The 24,405-nt window shown below is 36.4% G+C and overlaps 1 protein-coding gene across 1 annotated transcript in view; it reads left to right on the top strand.

The window, feature by feature from the left end:
* The first annotated feature begins 13,552 nt into the window (after positions 1–13,552).
* LIPI (lipase I) overlaps positions 13,553–24,405 on the top strand; it is a 56,422-nt gene continuing 45,569 nt past the window's right edge. The window contains exons 1-3 of the mRNA XM_027959102.3: positions 13,553–14,870; positions 17,575–17,683; positions 23,829–23,930. Of these exons, the coding sequence (XP_027814903.2) occupies positions 14,559–14,870; positions 17,575–17,683; positions 23,829–23,930 (523 nt within the window). The 5' untranslated portion in view covers positions 13,553–14,558. The remainder of the gene's footprint in view (positions 14,871–17,574; positions 17,684–23,828; positions 23,931–24,405) is intronic.

Here is a 24,405-nt window from a genome sequence, read left to right on the forward strand (position 1 = left end):
AAGTAATATCATTTACTACTTTAGGTAATAAATAGTTCAGTAGAACTACTTGTTCTACTTTATGATAATAAGTAGCAATTTTACAAATCATAATGAATAGTTTTCTGTAGAGATTTTGCCAAAGAAGGCCATTTCCTTTGTTTAAAAACCTTTTAAAAAATTTGTTGAATGCATACTTGAATAACCTTAAAATATCAACTAAAAATTCAAATTATTTCTTGTTTCTTTTCAATTGTATATGTGAGCTTAAAAATAAATTCTGGAAATGTTTGTTTTATATTCAAATAGACTTTGAATGGTAATAATATACAGTTCATCATTTATATTTTACTTACTTGGAATTCTTTTGATAGATATTTTATGTTTTTGTAATGTACAGTGAATGTGAAAGTGAAAGTCACTCATGTCCTAGTCTTTGCGACCCCGTGGACTATACAGTCCATGGAATTCTCTAGGCCAGAATACTGAAGTGGGTAATCTTTCCCTTCTTCATGGGATCTTCCCTACCCAGGGATCGAACCCAGGTTTACCTAATTGCAGGAGAGCCAGCTGAGCCACAATGTACAGTAGTGGTACCTTAATTTGAAAGAATTCTGAAGTATAGACTCCTATCCTTTGTGTTATATCATAGTTGACATCATTCCACATCAATATCATGGTAGACTTTCTCAAATTGTTGCTTTGATTAGTAGATAGGAAGTTGTTCTCAATTGAGAAAACACAGATATAATTATAAAGTGTGTTTCTGGCTCTGTCAACAGAAATAAAATATCAGATCTTTTAGATATGAATAACAATAAATAAAAAATAAGAAAAATTAAAAGATTTGCTAAGTATTAGAATCATACTTAACCCATGCAAGTGTGCTCTCATTTTACATAAGTTCCTACATACCTAGGATATTTTGTGGAAATTTCAGTAATTTATTTCAGATAAATATGTTTTTATTCAATTATACATGCTCTTCCCTTCTCCACTAGAGGTTCTGAAATATATTTTTCAGAGAGCATTTCTTACACTCAACATGAGAATCATTACATCTGCCTTCAGAAATGGAAAAACATCCTGAAAAACTGGGATTAGTTAGATCATTTCAAAACTTTTAAATAGAATCAAATAGAAGTCGAGAAGTAGCTGAACAAACTACTGTATATACAAATATATATGTATATGCGTATATATTTAAATTATATGCACATGTGTTCTTAGTACACTTTTGAGTCCTAATATCTGCTGAAATGGTGGTTGTGGCTGTAACCATTATTACTATAGCAAGTATCAGCAAATATTGCTGTAAAGGGCCAGAGAGTGAATGTTTTAGGCTTTGAGGGCCCTACAGTCTTGATTACATCCTTTCAACTCTGCTATCATGGCATGAAAATAGCCATAGACAGTTCATAAACCAGTGAGTCTGGCTGTGTTCTAATTTAAATGTATTAATGGACACTAAGGGCTTCCCAAGTGGCTCAGTGAGTAAAGAATTTGCCTGCAATGCAGGAGATGCAGAAGGCACAGTTTTGATCCCTGGGTTGGGAAGATCCCCTGGGAGGAGGACATGGCAACCCATTCCAGTATTCTTGTCTGGAGAATCCCATGGGCAGAGGAGTCTGGCGGGCTACAGTCCACGGGGTCACAAAGAGTTGAACACGACTGAAGTGACTGAGCACGTATGCACAATGAGCGCTAAAAGTTGAATTACCAAAATTTTCATGTCACAAAATATTCTTTTTTTAAAAAATTTTTTAAAATTGTAAAATCATTCTCAGCTTGCTGGTCAGATTTAGCCCACAGGCCATAGTTTGTCAACTCCTATGCTCCAGTAAGTAACTAACAGAAGAGATGTTAAAGATAGATTAGTTCATCTTTCTCATTTCACAGGTCAGGAAAATTGAGATTCGGAAAGATGGAGTCATTTTGTTAAGATGATAGAATTTACAGCCCTGGACTTCTGGACTCCTGGGCATTGTGTTTAAAAATGCAGATTCTTCTTCACAGGATGGAGGGTGAAGCCCAAGATTCTGCAATTTTAATTCAATCCCAGTTGATGCCCATATGCATGCAGACCACATTTTTAGTAGTAAGAGTATATTTGTAGAACCTTACTGAGTGGACTGTCTACAGGGCAATAGTCATTCCAAAAGCCATGGAATTCTGAGCCCACTGACTCAACAAAGTCATCATTATTTTTCTCTAAACTTTATAAAAATCTTTCTGATGTGACTAGCAATCTATTTCTATTGATTTACTAACATCAAATGTCTACAAACAACTATGTAATTTATAGTACCAAAGTTTCTTTCAGGGTGTTATGAAAGAAGCTGGGATTTACAGTTAAAAGACTCAGATTCAAGTCTGGTGGATGTTCTCCCAGGCCAAATCATTTAACCTCCCTGAGCATCAGTTTCTTCATTTTTAAGTGGAAGTAAAATTTATAATACCATTTCAGTGCATTTTCAGGCTCAAAGGAGATAACATAAATGAGTGATTTGGTCAATTATAAAGCAATATAAATTAGGTTAGAGTAATCTACTGTTTTCTTGCAGATGCATTTTCTCTTTAATTCTCTAAGATTGATTTCCAGCTATAAGACTTCATGCTGTATCTACCCATGTACAGTTATGGTAGACTTGTATGTACTATGTATATCAGAATTCCCTGAGTTGTGCCTTTAAAAATATAGATGTACCTTCCAAATCAGAATCTCTGGGCATGGCTCAAGAAACCACATTTGAATAAACTCTTCTTGTCATTTTTTTATACCCATTTTTAAACTCATGCTTAAGAATTCCTGATCAAAGTCTTATCAGTCACCTACTATATTTTGCTTGTTTGGTCAACTGTTAGTGTATTTTCAACAGCTTTTCAAATATTTGCACAGTTGAAAAGTTACTGATTGAATATCTTGATTTCTTATTACATGTTAAATAAATGTAGTTTTAAAATGTGCTTTGTTTGCTCCAGAATCATAAAATTAAGCATACTGTGGCACTCTCTCCTGGAAGCCTTCAGGGGTTTTAAAGTTCTGCCTAAAATTTTGTGTCTCAACTGGCTCTATAGCCATGTAAACCTCTGACTTCAGTTTGGTCAATTGGCTCATAGTATCAAGTCGGTGATCAGTCATTTGTATCTGGAATTCTACTGGCCCCTGAAAGCCTTCATTCTTATCACACATGAATAAATAATCAAGCTAGTGAACTCCTGGTAGAGTTTTATTTATGTTGCTCGACAGTTTACATAATAACTTACACCATAAATAAGCTCATGCTTTTCAGATCTCTCCCACAAATGTTCTGTTGCTTCTGTATATTTGTAGTATATATACAAATTTACATTTGTATATAACCTTCCACAGGTTATTTAATCTTTTAAAATTTCACTTTCTTGAGGAAAAAGATAGCAAATATAAAACAGTACAGTGCCTGGCATGGAGTGATTGCTGAATAACCGTAAACCATCATTGATATTATTGATGTTATTGTTATTGCTGTTAACAAGTACAGTTTTGCTTTTAGAAATGAAGAAAGAAAAAGAAGTACACTTTTCTTTTAGAAATGAAGAAAGGGAAGGAAGGAGGTTTTCATGCAGGTTTTTTGGGATGAATGTAGGTTTCAGAGGATTATCAGAGGAAGAAGTAAATCTTTACAGAGTGTGTTTGGATTGGTAGTTTTTTATGACTGGGTTTTGAGGACTCTCTGTTATTCATTTTGTCAGTGCTTAAATTAGCACTGTGTGCAAGTGGGTTTGAAATCAAAGAATATTAGAATAATAGAAGTCATAGGGGACCATTTATTTCAACTCCTTCCATTTAAAGAAACCAAGGCCTATAAATGAGAGCAGAAAAACATTTGCTCAAATTCACAAGAGAAGTTGGAAAGAAATTGAAGACATTTGGGTCTCAGTGGTCCATGTCCAAGGTGCTGTTCACACCTCTGAACTCTGTCGGTTTGGGTCTCCTTATTCTCTTCTTCACAACCATTGCAACTATAATGGAAATATACTTCAGTTAGAGCCGAACAGCCTAGAATCATTATTCCTGATGTCATATGTCTTTGATAGTTTTTAAAAATTTACTGCTTCTATAATTTGAAACCTAGGAAGATTTTCAGAATTCTTTCTCAGTGCACTGCTCTGTTGAAATTATTGCTAGAGTCATTATCTTTCTACATATTTGATAATGAAATCCAGTATTGTGCCCTTGCTACTGAATTTCTAATCGGAGTAATTTAGACTAGTCCCAAGAACCTCAATTTGTTAAATTTTCAAACAACATCAATACTTATTTTTCTGTTCTAAATATCTTTATCTTTCAGCCAATAACATTATTTGTTATCATTTTTTAATCAACTCCAGTCTATTTAAACCATTTCTCCTCCTTATAACACTCACAAATAAGTATGTTAGATTTAAAACATTGAGAAAATATTAAAATTCAGGGGGGAGAAACAGAGAAAATATAAAAAGACAGACAAAAAATCTAATATTACCATCACCACAAACTACAATTATGATAGTGGTTTATTTCCTACCAGTTCTAATACAATAGATATGTGTGTATGTGCACAAATGTGAGTTAGAGTTTACTGCATATATACTATTATAGCTAAAATTAGGACTATATGTATATATTTATAGACTATATAGATTTCTTACTTGCTGCATTACTATGGATACATCATAATTTATAGACTCTGCCATGTATTTAGTTGATTCCTAAATAACCACTTTAAAAATGATGTGATATACCTCAGTGTTAATGGTCATGGTATAATGGTAAAAACGATACAGTGATGTTATTTGAATTAATCTTTACTAGTTTTTAAGAATATTGAGCACATTTTGATGCATTTATGTTTGAATATTTAATTTTGTAAAATGTCTTTATATTCTTCACTTGGTGTTCACTTGGGGCATTCTTTTTCTTCATTAATAGTTCTATATGTATATTAATTCCTCTTCTACTTTGTATTGAAAATATTGTCCTAAGTTTTTTTTTTTTCATTTGGCTAGTTTATAGTGTTTATGTTGTTGTTGTTTAGTTGCTAAGTCATGTCCAACTCTTTTGTGACCCCACAAACTATAGCCTGCGAGGCTTTTCTCTCCATGGCGTTTTCCAGGCAAGAATACTGCAGTGGGTTGCCATTTTCTTCTTCAGGGGATCTTCCTGACCCAGGGATCAAACCTGCATCTCCTACATTGGCAGGTGGATTCTTTACCACTGAATCACCAGGGAAACCCATAGTGTTTATGTACAGAATTTTTAAATTCACCTGCTGTGAAATCTGTTGGTCTGATACTTTATGGTTTCTTCCTTTTTTTAATGCTAAAAAGTCATTCCTCAATCTGAGATGATATATGTATACATTAATTGTATTCTTCTTCTAGTTCACATAATTTTACTTTTAAATGGAATGTTTTTATATAACTCAAATCAAATAATTATTGTAGTAGTTATTATATTTAAAAATCCATTACCTTTGACTACTAATGATGTTGAACATCAGTTTTGAGCCTAGGGGCCATTAGACCACTCTTTCTGTGAAGTGCCTTCAATTCTTTTGTCATTTTTTTTAAAAGTAACTTTTTAATTTTACATATATGTATATGTGTACTGGAGAAGGAAATGGCAACCCCCTCCAGTATTCTTGCCTGGAAGATCCCATGGATGGAGGAGCCTGGTGGGCTACAGTCCATGGGGTCGCAAAGAGTTGGACACGATTCTCTATGTGTATACAGGGCTTCCTAGGTGGTGCATTGATAAAGAGTCTGTCTGCCAATGCAGGAGACACAAGAGATGCAGTTTCGATCCTTGGGTAGGGAAGATCCCCTGGAGTAGAAAATGGCAACCCACTTCAGGATTCCTGCCTGGAAAATTTCATAGACAGAGGAGCCTGGCAAGCTACAGATCATGGGGTTGCAAAAAGTCCAATATGACTGAGTGACTGAGCACACACAGCCCATATGTGTATACATACATAAAACATATGCACATAATATATATAATATATATACACACACATACATACATACACATATTTATTTGGGATATAGGTACTTTTTCATATGTACATTTTACAAACCTGAACATTCACATTCTTATCTGTGTCTTTTTAGGAGCAGACATTTTTCACTATGGCAGTTTCCAATTTATTATCTTTATGTTGCGTGCTTACTGTGTCATATCTGAAAAATCTTTGCTTACCGCAAGATTATTAATATTGTCTCTCAATATTTCACACGTTGTCTGCCAGAGAATGAAGCCAAATCAAAGCAAGCAGAGCTGAGAGAATGAGGAGAAAGGATGGGCCTTAGTTCTTTTTTAATCTAGAGCTAGTTTAGCTCCATTGCAGTAAAGTCTGACCCTTCTAGAGTCTCCACTGAATGTATGTGATATTCATTACGTTTTATCTACTCTGGCTGGTCAGAACTGCAGTGCCTCCTAGCAGGCTGTGGCCTTTGAAGTTGTTGAGCTTACTGCTCTTTGTGGAGTTTCACCCTATGTAGGCACAAGTTTGTCTTCAGCAGTGGATTCGAAGGGACTCCTCTCAGAGTTTGGAGCTCAGTCTCTGCATAGCCCCCTCCTTTGTGGGTACACTGTGATACAAATTCTAGTAGATACAACTGTTTCAAACTCCAGTCTTTGTCCCCAACTTGGCAAAACCGCCATGTTTTGTTGGGTTCAACCCTCCTGCACTGAAGACTGAAAACTGCCTCCAGGTAGAAAGGTATTAGATACAGGGTTCAAACCATTTGTTTACCTTTGTAAAGATACCGTAGCTGTATGCTTTTTGTTGTCCAATGTGTAAACTTTTTTTTCATATTTTTTTTCAAGTGTTCTAGTTGTTTACAGAGGTAAAGTAAGCCTGGAATCAGATATCCATATTATAATGATGGGAATTGGATTCTGTAAGATGTTTTTGTTTTATTGTGTGTGTCTGTGTGGTCACATAGTCATGACCAACTCATTGTAATCCCATGGCAGGTCACTCATTGACCCTATTGGGCTTCATTGACCCCAGTGTAGCCCTCCAGGCTCCTCTGTCCATGGGATTTCCCAGGCAAGAATACTGGAATGGGTTGCCATTTCCTTCTCCAGGGAATCTTCCCAACCTAGGGATCAAACCCCGGTCTCCTATACTGGAGGCAGATTCTTTACTATCTGAGATACCAGGGAAGCCTTTTCTATTTTGGTAAGACATGTATTAAAAATTACCATTTTAAGTGTATTTTAGTGAAGTCACTCAATCGTGTCCAACTCTTTGTGACCCTGTGGACTGTAGCCCACCAAGCTCCTCCGTCCATGGGATTCTCCAGGCAAGAATACTGGAGTGGGTTGCCATTTCCTTCTCCAGGGGATCTTCCCGACCCAGGGATCTAACCCGGTCTCCTGCATTGCAGGCAGACGCTTTAACCTCTGAGCCATCCTCAGGCCCGTGTTCCCCGTCCCCCAGTGGATACTGTGGCCACGCCGTGGCACAAAAGAATTTCAAGCGACTTCTCCTTAGAGCTAGGGGGTCGAACAGCTTCCAGTTATCAAGGATGCATCTCAAGGGTGTTTGCCGGGAAGTGGATTGGTTATTTCCCATCTTAACTGGAGGTCTTCTGGGATCTGAGACTGGGCCGTGTGGGCTTTCCGCTGTTCTGGTTTCTAGCACGATGGGCCTTCCCCTGCGCTGGATTTTCTTCACATTCCATCTCTGCTGTGGGAGCTTCGCTGAGTTGGGCTCTGGCTGTGTTTGGCCTCTTCCACGAGGAGGTTGTTTCAGCCAGGTTATATCCGAGTCATGGCACCATAGATGTCATGCGAGTGTATGTTCCTCGATTCTTTGTCTCGTCACAACAAAGGTTTGGAGAGATGGACATTAAAGCCCCCTCGGCGTGTCACAGCTCTCAGGCCTTGCATAGACCATGTTGTAGCTCTCAGGTCTCAAATGGACCATGTTATAGCTCTTAGACAAATCAGTGTTACAGCTCAGTGTTACAGCTCTATTTTATTTAGAAGATAGCAGGAAAATCCATCTGTGAGGCGTGAGGGCACTTTGATCTAAAGACACGAGGAGAAGAGTGCCCCAGTGCGCGGGAGAGAGAGTATATTTAAGTGTATAGCTCAGTGTTATTAAGTGTATTCACACTGTTGTGCCACCATCACCATCACCCATCTCTAGAACATTTTCATGTTCCCAAACTGAAAATCTGCACCCCATTAACTCCACATTTACCACTTTTTTCATAGCCCTTGGCAACCATTGTTCTACTTTATCCCTTGATAAATTTGACTCCTTAGGTACCTCATTTTAATGAACCATATAGCATTTATATTAATATTTTTGTGACTCTCTTATTTCATGTAATATGACATATCTAAAGTTCTTCCATGTTGTTTCATGTATGAGATTTTCCTTCCTTTTAAAGGCTGTGTAATACTCCGCTGGATATATACACCAGGTTTTGTTTAGCCATTCACCTTTACTGGATACTTTTGGCTTTTGTGAATGATGCTGCAATGAACACAGCAGCTGCAGCTTTCAGCAGTGCACACAAGGTCCAATTTCTCTACATTCTTGTCAACAAATATTTCCTGTTTTTCGCTGTTTTTTTTTTTTTTCAATAGTAGCCATCCAAATGGGTTGGAAGTGTCATGTCTTCTTTATTTTTAGTTGATTGTTTTGTGCTGACACATTTTGATCTCTTTATCTTTTTTGGCTGTGTGTTCTATATATTGTATTTATCACCGGGATTATGTATAACATCTGAAGTTATGACAATCTATCTTAAATTGATACTAATTTAGCTCCAATAATGGCAATAAAGACTTCAGTAAAAACTTTCACTTAAAATACTCTACTCCATTAAGCTCTACTTCACTCATTTTATATTATTGATGACACAGTTATATCTTTATATATTGCATACCCATTGACATAGATTTGTAATTATTTCTATGCATGTGTCTTTTAAATTCTATGGAAAATAAAAAGTGGAGTTACAAATAAAAATTTCAATAGTATTTTTTATATTTGTTCATAATTTGCCTTTACCAGAAAATTTTACATTTTATATGATTTCAAGTTATTGTATAACACTCTTTCATTTCAACTTGAAGGGCTCCCATTTGCACTTCATATAGAGCAGTTATAGTGTTAATGAATTCTCTCAGCTCTTGTTTGTCTCATTCACACAAAAAATGTGTTGGTCGCTCAGTCATGTCTGACCCTTTGCAACCCCATGGGCGGTAGCCCACCAGGCTCCTCTGTCCATGGAATTCTCCAGGCAAAAATATTGGGGATCTTATTTTGGGAGGAGGATCTTCCCAACCCAGGGGTCAAACCCCTGGGTCTTCTGCATTACTGGCAGATGCTTTAATGTCTGAGCCACCAGGGATGTGTGTCTGGGGATGTCTTAATTTCTCTCTTATTTTTGAAGAACAGTTTTGCCTGATATAGAATTCTAGGTTGAATGTTTTCCTCTTTAACTACTCTACATATATTATCTTACTGCCTTCTGGTTTGCAAAGTTTTTGCTGAGAAACCCACTGATAATTTTATTGAGAATCCCTATAAGTATTACCTTACCGACAAAGGTCTGTCTAGTCAAAGCTGTGGTTTTTCCAGTAGTCATGTATGGATGTCAGAGTTGGACCATAAAGAAAGCTGAGCACGAAAGAATTGATGCTTTTGAACTGTGGTGCTGGAGAAGACTCTTGAGAGTTGCTTGGACAGCAAGGAGATCCACCATTCCATTCTAAAGGAAATCAGTCCTGAATATTCATTGGAAGGACTGACACTGAAGCCGAAATGCCACCTGATGTGAAGAACTGACTCATTGGAAAAGACCATGATGCTGGGAAAGGTTGAAGGCAGGAGAAGGGGATGACAGAGGATGAAATGGTTGGATGGTATCACTGACTTGATGGACATGAGTTCAAGCAAGCTCCAGGAGTTGATGATAGACAGGGAAGCCTGGCGTGCTGCAGTCCATGGGGTCGCAAAGAGTTGGACACGACTGAGCAACTGAACTGAACTGAACTGTTAAGTATTTGATTTCTAAAACTTTATTATTTTTTTTCCTATAATCTACCAGAGTTGAATCAGTTTGATATTCTTTAAGAGCTTTACAGTATACTAGTTTGACTTTTTTGTATCATTTGAAAAGTTTTGTTTTTCTTTATCTGATATTAATATTATTAATGAAATTGACTGTGTGCCTACATGTTAAGATGCTTCAGTTGTGTCTGGCTCTTTACAACCTTATGGACAGTTGCCTGCCAGGCTCCTCTGTCCATGGAATTCTCCAGGCAAGAATACTGGAGTGGGTTGTCATGCCCTCCGCCCTGGGATCTTACCAACCCAGGGATCAAACCAGCTTGTCTTATGTCTCCTACATTGGCAAGCAGGTTCTTTACCACTAGTGCCACCTGGGAAGCCCAAAATTGACTATACAATGTCACAAAAAAGCTAGACAAAATGAAAAACACAGACCCTCGGTAGTGTTTAATGTAATGTAGCTGCTACATTTATGGATTCAGGTGGGAATTGTACAGGCAGTGCTCTTCTTTGTTGGGTTTGCTGGCATGTTTGGCTTTTAATTGGGTGTCACTCAACTAGGGAGACTAGTACAACGTAGCTCTTTTACACCTGTCTCTCCTTTTCTAGCAGGCCAGACCTGGGGTATTCTCACTGTGATGGCAGAAGTGTGGGATGCCCAGCTCCAACGTGCAAGCCAAGTTCAGCATCTGTTTGCATTACATCACCAAGGTCCTACTTTCCAATATTATAAGCTGTAATACTTGCACCCATATCAAAAATTGGAGCAAGTCATCCCGCTTGTGATGGAAGAATACCTCAGAGTTACAAGCCGAATGACATAGATTCAGGAAACAGTGATGTTTTGGAGCCATGATTGCATCTAGTATATCAACCTAGTTTGTCTTTATTTTACTTGTGTGGAGTATACCTACCTATCCATTTATTTAAAATTTCCTGTGCACTTCTTTATTTTATAGCTAAGTTTCTTTTTTATGAAGCTGATTTTTTAATAGGAAGACTTTATTACAGTTACATAGCTTTATCTTTTGTGTAAGTTTATCATTTTGTTTGGTGCTTTCTACTTTCTATATTTTTCATTTTCTTTGTATTTTTTGTATATATACACATTTGCTATACTTTCATATGTTTTAGTGTGTAGAAAGTCATGTCTATTGTTTTACATAATATAATGGTTAACTGTTAAGGTAATCGATATTTTTTAAAACCCATAGTTATCTATTTATTAACATTTTTTAAATGGACATATTCTGAATCCCCCAGTTAAGGAATTTTCGTACCACTTTATCTATACCCCTTTTAACATGAATTCCCATCTTATATTAGTATACGTTGAGGCTTCCCTGGGGCTCACACAGTAAAGAATTTTCCTGCATTGCAGGAGACCCACATTCAATCCCTGGGTCAAGAAGATCCCCTGAAGAGAAGGCTTCCTACTCCAATTTTCTTGCCTACAGAATTCCATGGAGAGAGGAACCATCTAATTAGTATATATTGACTTATACTAAACATTCTTATTAAACATTTGAATAAGAATAATTTCTGATATTGCATTTATGTTTTACTCTGCTTTATACTGTTTACACTTAATTGGTATCTAACTTGTTTCTATGCTCACTTTCTTTTTTACTGTGAGTTTCTATGGATTTTGTCTTCAATAAATCTCTCATTTATTTAATAGTGATGATGTCAGGAACTTTACTTAGTCAACTTTGGGTGGTGTACTTTAGGAAAAATATAAAATTATTGGGCCACAAACTTTTGTACTTATAGTCTTCATTTATTATACTTTTATATGTCTGATGTATTATTTTGGAAGACAAATCTGAAGTCATCATAAATTCATTCTTCTATCTGCAACCTGGATTTTCTGCCTTAATATGTTTAGGATATTTTTCTTTTTCATTGAAACCAAAACTGATTCTAGGAGGTCTCTTAGTGAGTCTGATGAACTAAGTTTCTCCAGATACTGGTGAACATTTTTCAGTTTGCATACCCTGGTATGCAGATATTTCCTTAATTGTTTTAACTGCTACCCTCTCTCTCCCCATTTCCTCCCTACCTGCCAAGGGAATGATGATTTTTAATTTGAATCTTTACTTTCTATCCCATGTCTATGTTTACCTTCATAATTTAAATATCTTTTCTCCTTCATGTCTTACTATATATAAGGTGAGATTTTCATGTTTTTGCATCTGTAAAATGAATTTTTATTCTGCAGTTGCATTTTTCCTTTTTGTGAATTGGAGTATATTTTTATTCCATTTTAACCTTAAGCTGTTGTTTTTGCCTCAGTAAATTTTCTCTTAATGCCCTCCTGTTTTTGAGATGTGTTTTTTCCTTGCATTCTAATGAGAGTTCTAAAGCGTTTCCTGCAATTACTTCTGCAACTGATAATAGACAATAGACTTTTCTGTTGTTTGTTTTAGGTGATTTCTTTCCCTTGTTTCATTACAGGGATTTTGTTTATTTATTACTCATTCCAGGGCCAGGTAAAACCTACCTTGGCTTTTAGTGGGCCAGCAGTTTGAATATATCAATTGCATTTTGAATTCTCAGAGTTCCAGCTGGTGGGAAGTTGGATAAGCACAATTGTCTACCCTATTTGTACTCTGTTAAGCATTGATATTGCCTTGAGTTTTAATTTATTCCTCCTCTCCACTTCCTCATTCCTTTGTACTTAGAACAAATGAGGTATCAGTTTTTCAGCTGTTAATCTGGGAATTCAATTTCACTTCCTTCCTTCTTTGTCTTCTTCTGAATAATTATGATAATATCACATATATAAGCTCCCGACAAGAATGATTGCAACTAGTGCATATTATTATGTCTTTTCCAAATATATTTGTGTATAAATAGATGTATCATTTTAAATGTGTATTTATAATTGTTAAAAGAGGTACTTAAATTTATCAAATACATATAAATGTATGTAATGACTTGAGCACATTATTTCTGGGCATTTAAATTACCTCTATTTCTCTAATATTCAAATAATACATATTCATTTTTTATGTATTTTCAGACTATTGGTGTAAATTCTTAGACGTGTAATTACTACATAAACTTTACTAACACTTTTGTGAATTTTTGCTATGTATTGACAAATTTTCTTCCAACTCTTCTTACCAAGTTAAATTTCCAGAAGCAGTATAAGCATATGCTGTCATTAAAAAATATTTTGAGATTGTATCCTCATTTAAAAAAAATTACAATTCTTAAAAATTATGAAAAGATAAAACAACCATGTTTCACTGCCTGGTAATCACCCTTGCATTGGTTTGGCTTAGATATTTCATTTTCTGCTCTGCTTTCATCTAGGATGGATGGATGGATAGATAGATATGTAGGTATATAGATGATAGATAAATAGGATCCACAGATTGATGAAATTACATATGATGATAACTAAGGTGTTTTAAATTTTTGTGTGATTATGCATAACCCCATAATTAATATATTTATATTTAACACAGTGCTCATTTCATTAGTGTAACTCTAGCAAGAAAATCCGGAGAAGGCAATGGCACCCCACTCCAGTATTCTTGCCTGGAAAATCCCATGGATGGAGAAGCCTGGTAGGCTGCAGTCCATGGGGTCGTTAGTAGTTGGACATGACTGGGCGACTTCACTTTCACTTTTCACTTTCATGCATTGGAGAAGGAAATGGCAACCCACTCCAGTGTTCTTGCCTGGAGAATCCCAGGGACTGGGGAGCATGGTGGGCAGCCTTCTATGGGGTCGCACAGAGTTGGACACAACTGAAGCGACTTAGCAGCAGCAGCAGCAAGAAAATCAGGAAGATTAAATATTTTTAATATTTTGTATGTGTGGTATACACATACACACATACAATTTCAAAATGAAGTATCAACTTTTGCTCTGAGCATCCATATATATGAATCTTTGTTACATTTACCCTTATAAATATTACATATTAAAAGGATTTTTTCATTGTGTTTAATTTGATAGGAAGAAGTTGATATATTTTTGTTTTTATTTGATCACTATTCAGGTAAAATATATTTTTCCTGATGCTTATTATCTATATCTTGATATTCTTCTACAAAACTGTTAAAGTTCATAATCAACTTGTGGACTTTTATTGGTGTGTATAACACTTTCCTTATTAACAGTATTAATGATTTCAATCACATCATTGCTATTTTGTACTGATAAAACTAATTCTTAATTTTTAGCCAGCCACATTCATTTCTATATTTTATTGTAATTTTTGAATACATCTACTTCAAAAAGTCTACTTAAGTAATCAATGAATTACTTTCAACATTGCAGATGCTCAATATGTTAAACTGCTAATAAAATGAAATACTCCACACCCTCCAAGTTCAGTTATTTCCTTTGCAGCAGTGACAAGAATAGAATCAAATAAATACTATCCCAATACTCAGCTTGACTGACTTTTTTTTTTTTTCAATTTCAGAGAATAAGGCACCATGCCTTGAATTCTCTCATCTAAGTTTAAAGGATTCCTTCAGAGATCTGTTTAATCCCAAAATGGAGATATCTTTGATGTTGTATACAAGGAACAACCCAACTTGTGCTGAATCACTGTTTGAGAAGAATGATGCACTTAACGTTAATTTCAACACAAGCAAGAAAGTAGTCTGGCTGATTCATGGATACAGACCACTGGGCTCCACTCCTTCATGGCTTCAGAACTTTGTGAGGATTTTGTTGAACCAAGATGATATGAATATAATTGTAGTAGACTGGAACCAAGGAGCTACAACTTTTCTTTACATTAGGGCAGTTAAAAATACCAGGAAAGTTGCTGTCAGTTTGAGTAGGTACATTCAGAATCTTTTGGTAAGTCTGGAATTTTATGGGTTATATATGTTATACAATAAATGGCGGTTTTATAATACTACAAAATGGTGATAAAGTAAATACTATTTACTTTATTAAGACTTTGTTAATCAAGAATTACTGCACAAGTGTGAAGAATTACTGTGTTGATGTGCTTCACATATGCAGCCATTTTTCTTTTGTGTTAATGGATAATTCTATACCTAGACATGACCTATCTTATTTTTTAAAGCTATCTTAAAGACTCAATTATCATATTTTATCTTAAAATATTTTAAGATTTTTGTTTTTTTAACTCTGCCTATGCTGACTTCAGGATTAGTTAGTGATTTTATGTGGAGAGAGGAAATAAACTATTTAATTATTAGACTTTTTAGATATATTTTCTAAGATATGTCTAAAATGACAAAGTGTACATTGGTCAAAATGAAAAACAACTTGAAAAGTAGCATACTTGCACCACCTTGGAGGCAGGTCCCACTTCCTTTTAGGCTTATCCAGTTTAAATGAAGTCCAGTTAAGTAAATTCAGGCCAGTTCTAGGTTCATCTGTGTTTCAAATGATCTTTGAGTCAATGTATATGGAGATCTAGAGATCTATGTCTGTTATAGAGAGAGGTCATGGTAATGGTGCTCGAGAGAAAGAAAGGTGATAAAAGACTTGGGGTCATTCTTGAGCTTGAAGTCCACCTTCGAGTTGTATTTGCTGAACTTCCAAGCCTCTGCTGAAATTCAGCAAGCATCATAGATCCAAGAAACCGTTGTGTGTAGTTGTTAGAAGTCAGACTAGAGGGATTCAAAGACCACCATATCCACACCACCAGTGTGAGTCTGAGCAATAGCTTAACCATTCTGCTTCATTTCTGTCTATTCATTTGGGATAACAAAACTTTATAACAATATTTTATTTAAGTGTTATGGAAAATTAATTCTTAACCAGTGCTTGTTATGTAATAACCTTTAAATGAAATCAGCTGTCATTATTATTTTTACATCTACAAATTTGGACAACACCAAACCATCCCTCTGGAGACAGAAGGCTATTGATTCACTTGTTCTTACTGATAGCCTGAAAATTGCATAATTAGTTTTTCCTTTTTGCAGTGGTCTTTTCTATACTTAATACATATGTACTTCAAAGTGTGGAACTTGTGAATATTAAATACAGAAGTTTAGGAAAAGTCTAATGTTAGATAAATTTCTAACAGTGCTTTTCCTTGCAATGGCTCCATATTAATAAGGAAGGATGAAAAATTCAGTAGCACTAAAGTTGACAGTAATATTCCCTGGAGGTTGCAGGTACTAGTCTGAGAAATGTTGAAGAAAGTTATCACCCTATGCCTGGGAAATCAGAATCTAGTTTCTCATTAGAATAAATGTTCCACATCTTTCTATCAGCCATCAGATGTGTGATTGTGCGGACTGGACCATGACCTGCTTCCTGAGAGTGTAAGAGAATATAATAAGAGAAATTCTCCCTTGTTTAAGCTCCTAATGTCCCCATACCCCTCTCCTGGGCTTCGAGTCTAGGAGGTGATCAAAACTTGGGCTTTAAAAATTAGACTCCATTGCTCTCCAGTTTGTAATCAGGCTAAGTCACTTAAAATCGCTGCATCTCATATTATCATCTCTAAAGTAAGAGTGGATATTCACATTGTTCAGTCTTCTTCAAGTTTTTGACACAATTTACAGATAAAACAAAGAAGCAGGTTAGTTTATATTTTGAAGTTAAATAGACCTGGACTTGAAGTCTATCTTTTTCCCTTAGTCAGTTCAGTTCAGTTGCTCAGTCATGTCTGACTCTTTGCGACCCAATGAATCGCAGCACGCCAGGCTTCCCTGTCCATCACCAACTCCCGGAGTTCACTCAGACTCACGTCCATTGAGTCCGTGATGCCATCCAGCCATTTCATCCTCGGTCGTCCCCTTCTCCTCCTGCCCCCAGTCCCTCCCAGCATCAGAGTCTTTTCCAATGAGTCAACTCTTCGCATGAGGTGGCCAAAGTACTGGAGTTTCAGCTTTAGCATCATTCCCTCCAAAGAAATCCCAGGGCTGATCTCCTTCAGAATGGTTGGATCTCCTTGCAGTCCAAGGGACTCTCAAGAGTCTTCTCCAACACCACAGTTCAAAAGCATCAATTCTTCGGTGCTCAGCCTTCTTCACAGTCCAACTCTCACATCCATACATGACCACAGGAAAAACCATAGCCTTGACTAGATGGACCTTAGTCGGCAAAGTAATGCCCCTGTAGTAATAAGTATATATGACTTTGGGCAACTCACTATAAAACCATATTTATTAAGCGTTTAATAGGTGCCAGGGAAAGTTTTAGGCAATGGATAAAAATAAATAGCTCATAGGACTTTGTGAATATTAAGTATGAGATTTATAAAGCACTTATCAAGGTCACTAGCACAAAGTATTCAAATATGTTTTATTTTTATTATTACAAAATACTTAAGTATATTATTTTACACCTGCTTTTCTAGATAAAAATTTAATGGTATTAATATGTAAAGAAAAATCAGATATTTTATTAAAAAGTTGAATGAAGATATGGTTGTTTGAAATTATAAAATTGTATTCCCTGTCTCCCAGAAGTGGACTAAACCAGAAAAAATAATGATTTTTAGAACAGTGATGCAACGAGGCATAATTTGTGACTTTCTGAAATGAAAATTGTAACACTGCATTTTGAATTGCAGAAGCATGGAGCATCTCTTGATAATTTTCATTTCATAGGTGTGAGCTTAGGGGCTCATATTAGTGGATTTGTTGGAAAGATATTTCATGGTCGAGTTGGAAGAATAACAGGTAAAATATTTTAAATTATATTTATTTATTTTAAATATTTTTGATAAAATTAATGTTTTAGTATACTTTTAAGTTTCAGAAATTGTTATTTTATTTAACAGGGGCAATATTTAAGCAATGGAAACTGCACGAACGTTTATCATTTTTCTATCTTATATTCAAAGGCTGGTCTCTGTTTTAGTTAGACTCTTAAGTCTTACTTATTTCTTAACCAAACTTAAGTTACCCATATAGAAATGGAAGGGAAATGATTTATTTTTGCATGTGAATTAATTTGCATGTGAATTTTAAGGAGACAATTGTAACAGTTGTAACAATCCTGAGGAAAGTTTTACCCATTAGAACTTTTACACATGCAAAACTTTTTTCAAGTATTAACCAATAATATAACGTGTTATCATATATTTAATTTTTAGAAACTTTGATATAATTTAATTCTTTTGAATTTATTTTTCATTTTTTAAATTGAATACCTGAAGAGAGAATCAGGAGTTGGTATTTATACCTGGGAGATTCTGGACCCCAGTTCTCATTGTATTTCCTTAACAAAGTTATTGCCTTCACAAAGTTTAGTAACCAAATAATGCTGACATGGATTTTCAGGCCTCCCTTTAGGAATGGCAGTGATTTTAAAACTAGAAGGATAATATCCTTTACCAGTTAATTTAGCTTTATAGAATTATTGAGATCTATTCCAAGAATTATAATAATTTCAAATATTAATACTAGAGTCTTAAGCAAAGGGGGAGGGGAGAAGTAAATAAATTGTTTATAGATATTTTACTGCAGCCATGAAATTAAAAGATACTTACTGCTTGGAAGAAAAGTTATGACCAATCTAGATAGCATATTGAAAAGCAGAGACATTACTTTGCCAACAAAGGTCTGACTAGTCAAGGCTATGGTTTTTCCAGTGGTCATATATGGATGTGAGAGTTGGACTGTGAAGAAAGCTGAGTGCCAAAGAATTGATGCTTATGAACTGTGATGTTGGAGAAGACTCTTGAGAGTCCCTTGGACTGCAAGCAGATCCAACCAGTCCATTCTGAAGGATATCAGCCCTGGGATTTCTTTGGAAGGAATGATGCTAAAGCTGAAATTCCAGTACTTTCGCCATCTCATGTGAAGAGTTGACTCATTGGAAAAGACTCTGATGCTGGGAAGGATTGGGGGCAGGAGGAGAAGGGGATGACCAAGGATGAGATGGCTGGATGCCATCACTGACTCGATGGACATGAGTCTGAGTGAACTCTAGGAGTTGGTGATGGACAGGGAGGCCTGGCGTGCTGCGATTCATGGGGTCGCAAAGAGTCAGACATGACTGAGCTACTGAACTGAACTGAACTGAATTGAGTCTTTAAAGAACTTAAGTATACCTTACTTGCTTTGATCAGTCTTAATTTTATCTTCCTTATAAAGGATGTGAAAATTGAGGTTAACTGAGTAAATTCTGGAAGGTCAAGAATTTAGTAACATCTAAGCCAGGACTTATACAAAGATCTCTGGCATCCAAAGCCTATTCTGTTTCAACCACCATACTAGTGCAGTTTGAACAGTTGGTCAGCCTACTTTATTTTAAGATGTGTTTATTCACATATTAGATTAGTTAGAATGGCTTCACATGCCAAGCAATCATCAGGGTTTAAAAGCCAGCAAATGTGTTGGATCTACATCAGGGCAGTTTACAGGAAGAGAGAAATTTCTGCTTCATTCAGTCATGTCGGATCTAACAACCACTGGATCATAGAAAAAGCAAGAGAATTCCAGGAAAACATCTACTTCTGCTTCGCTGAATATGCAAAAGCCTTTTTCTGGATGGACACAATAAACTGTGGAAAATTCTTAAAGAGATGGGAATACCAGACCACCTTACCTGTCTCTTGTGAAACCTGTATGCAAGTCAAGAAGCAACAGTTAAAACAAGACATTGAACAACAGACTGGTTCAAAATTGGGAAAGGAGTACGTCAAGGCTGCATATGGTCACCCTGCTTATTTAACTTATATGCAGAGTACATCATGCGAAATGCCAGGCTGAATGAATCACAAGGTGGAATCAAGATTTCCATGAAAAATATCAACAACCTCAAATATGCAGATGACACCACCCTTATGGCAGAAGGCAAAGAGGAAGTAAAGAGCCATTGATAAAGGTGAAAGAGGAGAGTGAAAAAGCTGGCTTAAAACTCAACATTCAAAAAACTAAGATTCAAAGATGGAGAAGCTCTATACAGTCAGCAAAAGCAAGACTGGGAGCTGACTGTGGCTGTGATCATGAACTCCATATTACCAAATTCAGACTTAAACTGAAGAAAGTGGGGGAAACCACGAGACCATTCAGGTATGACCTAAATCAAATCCCTTATGATTTACAGTGAAAGTGAGAAATAGATTTAAGGGACTAGATCTGATGGACAGAGTGCCTGATGAACTATGGACAGAGGTTTGTGACATTGTACAGGAGACAGGTATCAAGACCATCCCCATGGAAGAAAAATGCAAAAAATCAAAATGGCTGTCTGAGGAGGCCTTACAAATAGCTGTGAAAAGAAGAGATGTGAAAAGCAAAGGAGAAAAGAAAAGATATAAGCATCTGAACGCAGAGTTCCAAAGAATAGCAAGGAGAGATAAGAAAGCCTTCCTCAGCAGTCAATGCAAAGAAATAGAGGAAAACAATAGAATGGGAAAGACTAGAGATCTCTTCAAGAAAATTAGAGATACCAAGGAAACATTTCATGCAAAGATGGGCTCGATAAAGGACAGAAATGGTATGGACCTAACAGAAGCAGAAGATGTTAAGAAGGGGTGGCAAGAATACACAGAAGAACTGTACAAAAAAGATCTTCATGACCCAGATAATCACAATGGTGTGATCATTCACCTAGAGCCAGACATTCTGAAATGTGGAGTCAAGTGGGCCTTAGAAAGCATCACTACTAACAAAGCTAGTGGAGGGGATGGAATTCCAGTTGAGCTATTTCAAATCCTGAAAGATGATGCTGTGAAAGTGCTGCACTCAATATGCCTGCAAATTTGGAAAACTCAGCAGTGACCACAGGACTGGAAAAGGTCCATTTTAATTCCAATCCCAAAGAAAGGCAATGCCAAAGAATGCTCAAACTCCTGCACAATTCCACTCATCTCACATGCTAGTAAAGTAATGCTCAAAATTCTCCAAGCCAGGCTTCAGCAGTATGTGAACTGTGAACTTCCAGATGTTCAAGCTGGTTTTAGAAAAGGCAGAGAAACCAGACATCAAATTACCAACATGCACTGGATCATGGAAAAAGCAAGAGAGTTCCAGAAAAACACCTATTTCTGCTTTATTGACTATGCCAAAGCCTTTGACTGTGTGGATCACAATAAACTGGAAAATTCTGAAAGAGATGGGAATACCAGACCACCTGACCTGCCTCTTGAGAAACCTATAGGCAGGTCCGGAAGCAACAGTTAGAACTGGACATGGAAAAACAGACTGGTTCCAAATAGGAAAAGGAGTATGTCAAGGCTGTATATTGTCACCCTGCTTATTTAACTTATATGCAGAGTACATCATGCGAAATGCCAGGCTGAATGAATCACAAGGTGGAATCAAGATTTCCATGAAAAATATCAACAACCTCAAATATGCAGATGACACCACCCTTATGGCAAAAAGTGAAGAGATGCCTCTTGATGAAAGTGAAAGTGGAGAGTGAAAAAGTTGGCTTAAAGCTCAACATTCAGGAAACTAAGATCATGGCATCCGGTCCCGTCATTTCATGGGAAATAGATGGGGAAACATTGGAAACAGTGTCAGACTTTATTTTGGGGGGCTCCAAAATCACTGCAGATGGTGATTGCAGCCATGAAATTAAAAGACGCTTACTCCTTGGAAGGAAAGTTATACCAACCTAGATAGTATATTGAAAAGCAGAGACATTACTTTGCCAACCAAGGTCCATCTAGTCAAGGCTGTGGTTTTTCCAGTGGTCCTGTATGGATGTGAGAGTTGGACTGTGAAGAAAGCTGAGCACCGAAGAATTGATGCTTTTGAACTGTGGTGTTGGAGAAGACTCTTGAGAGTCCCTTGGAGTGCAAGGAGATCCAACCAGTCCATCCTAAAGGAGATCAGTCTTGGGTATTCATTGGAAGGACTGATGCTGAAGCTTTAACTCCAGTACTTTGGCCACCTCTTGCGATGATTGACTCATTGGAAAAGACTCTGATGCTGGGAGGGATTGGGGGCAGGAGGAGAAGGGGACGACAGAGGATGAGATGGCTGGATGGCATCACCGACTTGATGGACATGAGTTTGAGTGTACTCCAGGTGTTGGTGTTGGTCAGGGAGGCCTGGCTTGTTGCGATTCATGGGTCGCAAAGAGTCGGACACAACTGAGCGACTGAACTGAACTGACTTATGGCATCTGGTCCCATCAGTTCAGTTCAGTCACTTAGTTATGTCTGACTCTTTGTGACCACATGGACTGAAGGATGCCAGGCCTCCCTGTCCATCACCAACTTTTAGAGTTTGCTCAAACTCATGCCCATCAAGTTGGTGATACCATCCAACCATCCTATCCTCTGTCATCCCATCCTATCCCCTTCTCCTCCCTCCTTCAGTCTTTGCCAGCATCAGGGTTTTTTCCCAGTGAGTCAGTTCTTCACATCAGGTGTCCAATGAATATTGAGGGTTGGTTTCCTTTAGGATTGACTGCTTTGATCTCCTTACAGTCCAAATGACTCTCAAGAGTCTTCTCCAACACCACAGTGCAAAAGCATCAATTCTTCGACACTCAGCTTTCTTTATAGTCCAACTCTCACATCCATACATGAATAGTAGAAAAACTATAGCTTTGACTAGAGACCTTGGTCAGCAAAGTAATGTCTCTGCTTTTTAAAAGGCTGTTTACGTTGGTCATAGCTTTTCTTTCAAAGAGCAAGCATCTTTTAATTTCATGGCTGAAGTCCCCATCTGCAGTGATTTTGGAGCCCCCCAAAATAAAATATTTCACTGTTTCTCATCACTTCCTGTGATCTGGTCCCGTTACTTCATGGCAAATAGATGGGGAAACAATGGAAACAGAGACTTTATTTTGTGATTTCCTAAAGGAAATCAACCCTCAATATTCACTGGAAAGACTGATGCTGAACCTGAAGCTCCAATACTTTGGCCACATGATGTGAAGAGCTGACTCATTAGAAAAGATCCTGATGCTTGAAAAGATTGAGGGCAAGAGGAGAAGGGGATGACAGAGGACCAGATGGTTGGATGGCATCACCTACTCGATGAACATGAGTTTGAGAAAACTCCCAGAGATGGTGAAGGACAGGGATGCTTAGTGTGCTGCAATCCATTTTGTCTCATAGAGTTGGACATGACTGAGTGACTGAGCAACAACAACTGTTCAATCATGTGGGCCAGATAAACTAGGGTTAATAGAAGATTGAGATAAGCAACATTATATTTTATTTTAAAAATATCTTTTTAAGATAATTATTGCCCTATTGAATAGATGTTCTCAAGGCATTTCATTTCATCTCTTCCTCTGCCTTTTTTTTACTCTGCAGCAGATCATGAGCTTAGAATTTTATTTAGAATTCTGAATACACTAGAAATAATATTATCTAACACTTTTAATATATTTTTTTCTTTTTTGTGTGCAGTAAATTATTCTGAGAAATGAATGATAAGCTAATAATATATATGTTTTATCCCACAGCTCAAATTGCACTTAAAATCATTTTAGACCTTTCAGTAGACCTAGGATGAGATGGTATGGAATGAGGTTGTAGATAGGATCAGGATAATATTTATTATTTTTCCCCCCTCAGGAGGAGTAGTAGTTACTTTCTATTAAATAGAATTTTACTACCAGCATATTCATAATTACTTGTTAAATGAATGTCCTAAAGAAAGCCACAATATTTTGTCAAGGTATGTGTAGTGTGACTTAACACTGCATCATTGATAAACTCAAGATTGGGAATAATGTTATTCAAATAAAACAGATACTTGCGATTCATCAAATTCAATTTATCTTTAGATATGTTTTTTGACAGGTTGAAACTTGTTATGTTTATAATTAATAATAATGCAAGTGTGTGGTAATAACTCTGTAATATAACTTGATTAATATATTAATAATTTCTTTCTTGAATTTCAGGTCTTGATCCTGCTGGGCCACAATTCTCTGGAAAACCTTCACATGGCAGATTAGATTACACTGATGCAAATTTTGTGGATGTCATCCATACTGATATCAATGGTAACAACGCAGGATTTATTTCTTACTTATTTGAAAATGCAAAAAGTGATGTGGACACTGGGGAAGAGGAAAAGGAAACAGTAGTGGATGAAGTGTTAAGTCTGAAATTATATGATTATTATATTTCCCACAAACAACATTTCTTAGAGTTAGTTTATTCTGTGGTGTAAAATGATACTCTGCCCTTAGTTTTTAGGAACTGTCAGATCATCCTAAAAAACGGAAATTTGATAAAAAAAATTATACTTCATCCTTTCATTCTATTACCAATTTTATTGATTTGATCACAATTTCCCCCATGCTTAATATACCTGATATATTTAGGTTACTCTTCTCTCTTCTCATTTTATCACTTTGTTGTATGATAACTCAAACTGAGCACATATATTGAAGCACAGAGAAACAATAATTTTCCCTAAAGATTTTAAATTATTTTTCTCTAAATGTCTAACTCACTATTGATAGTTTTGCCCAG

The sequence above is a fragment of the Ovis aries genome, chromosome 1, assembly GCF_016772045.2.
Source record: "Ovis aries strain OAR_USU_Benz2616 breed Rambouillet chromosome 1, ARS-UI_Ramb_v3.0, whole genome shotgun sequence".
Taxonomy (NCBI): domain Eukaryota; kingdom Metazoa; phylum Chordata; class Mammalia; order Artiodactyla; family Bovidae; genus Ovis; species Ovis aries.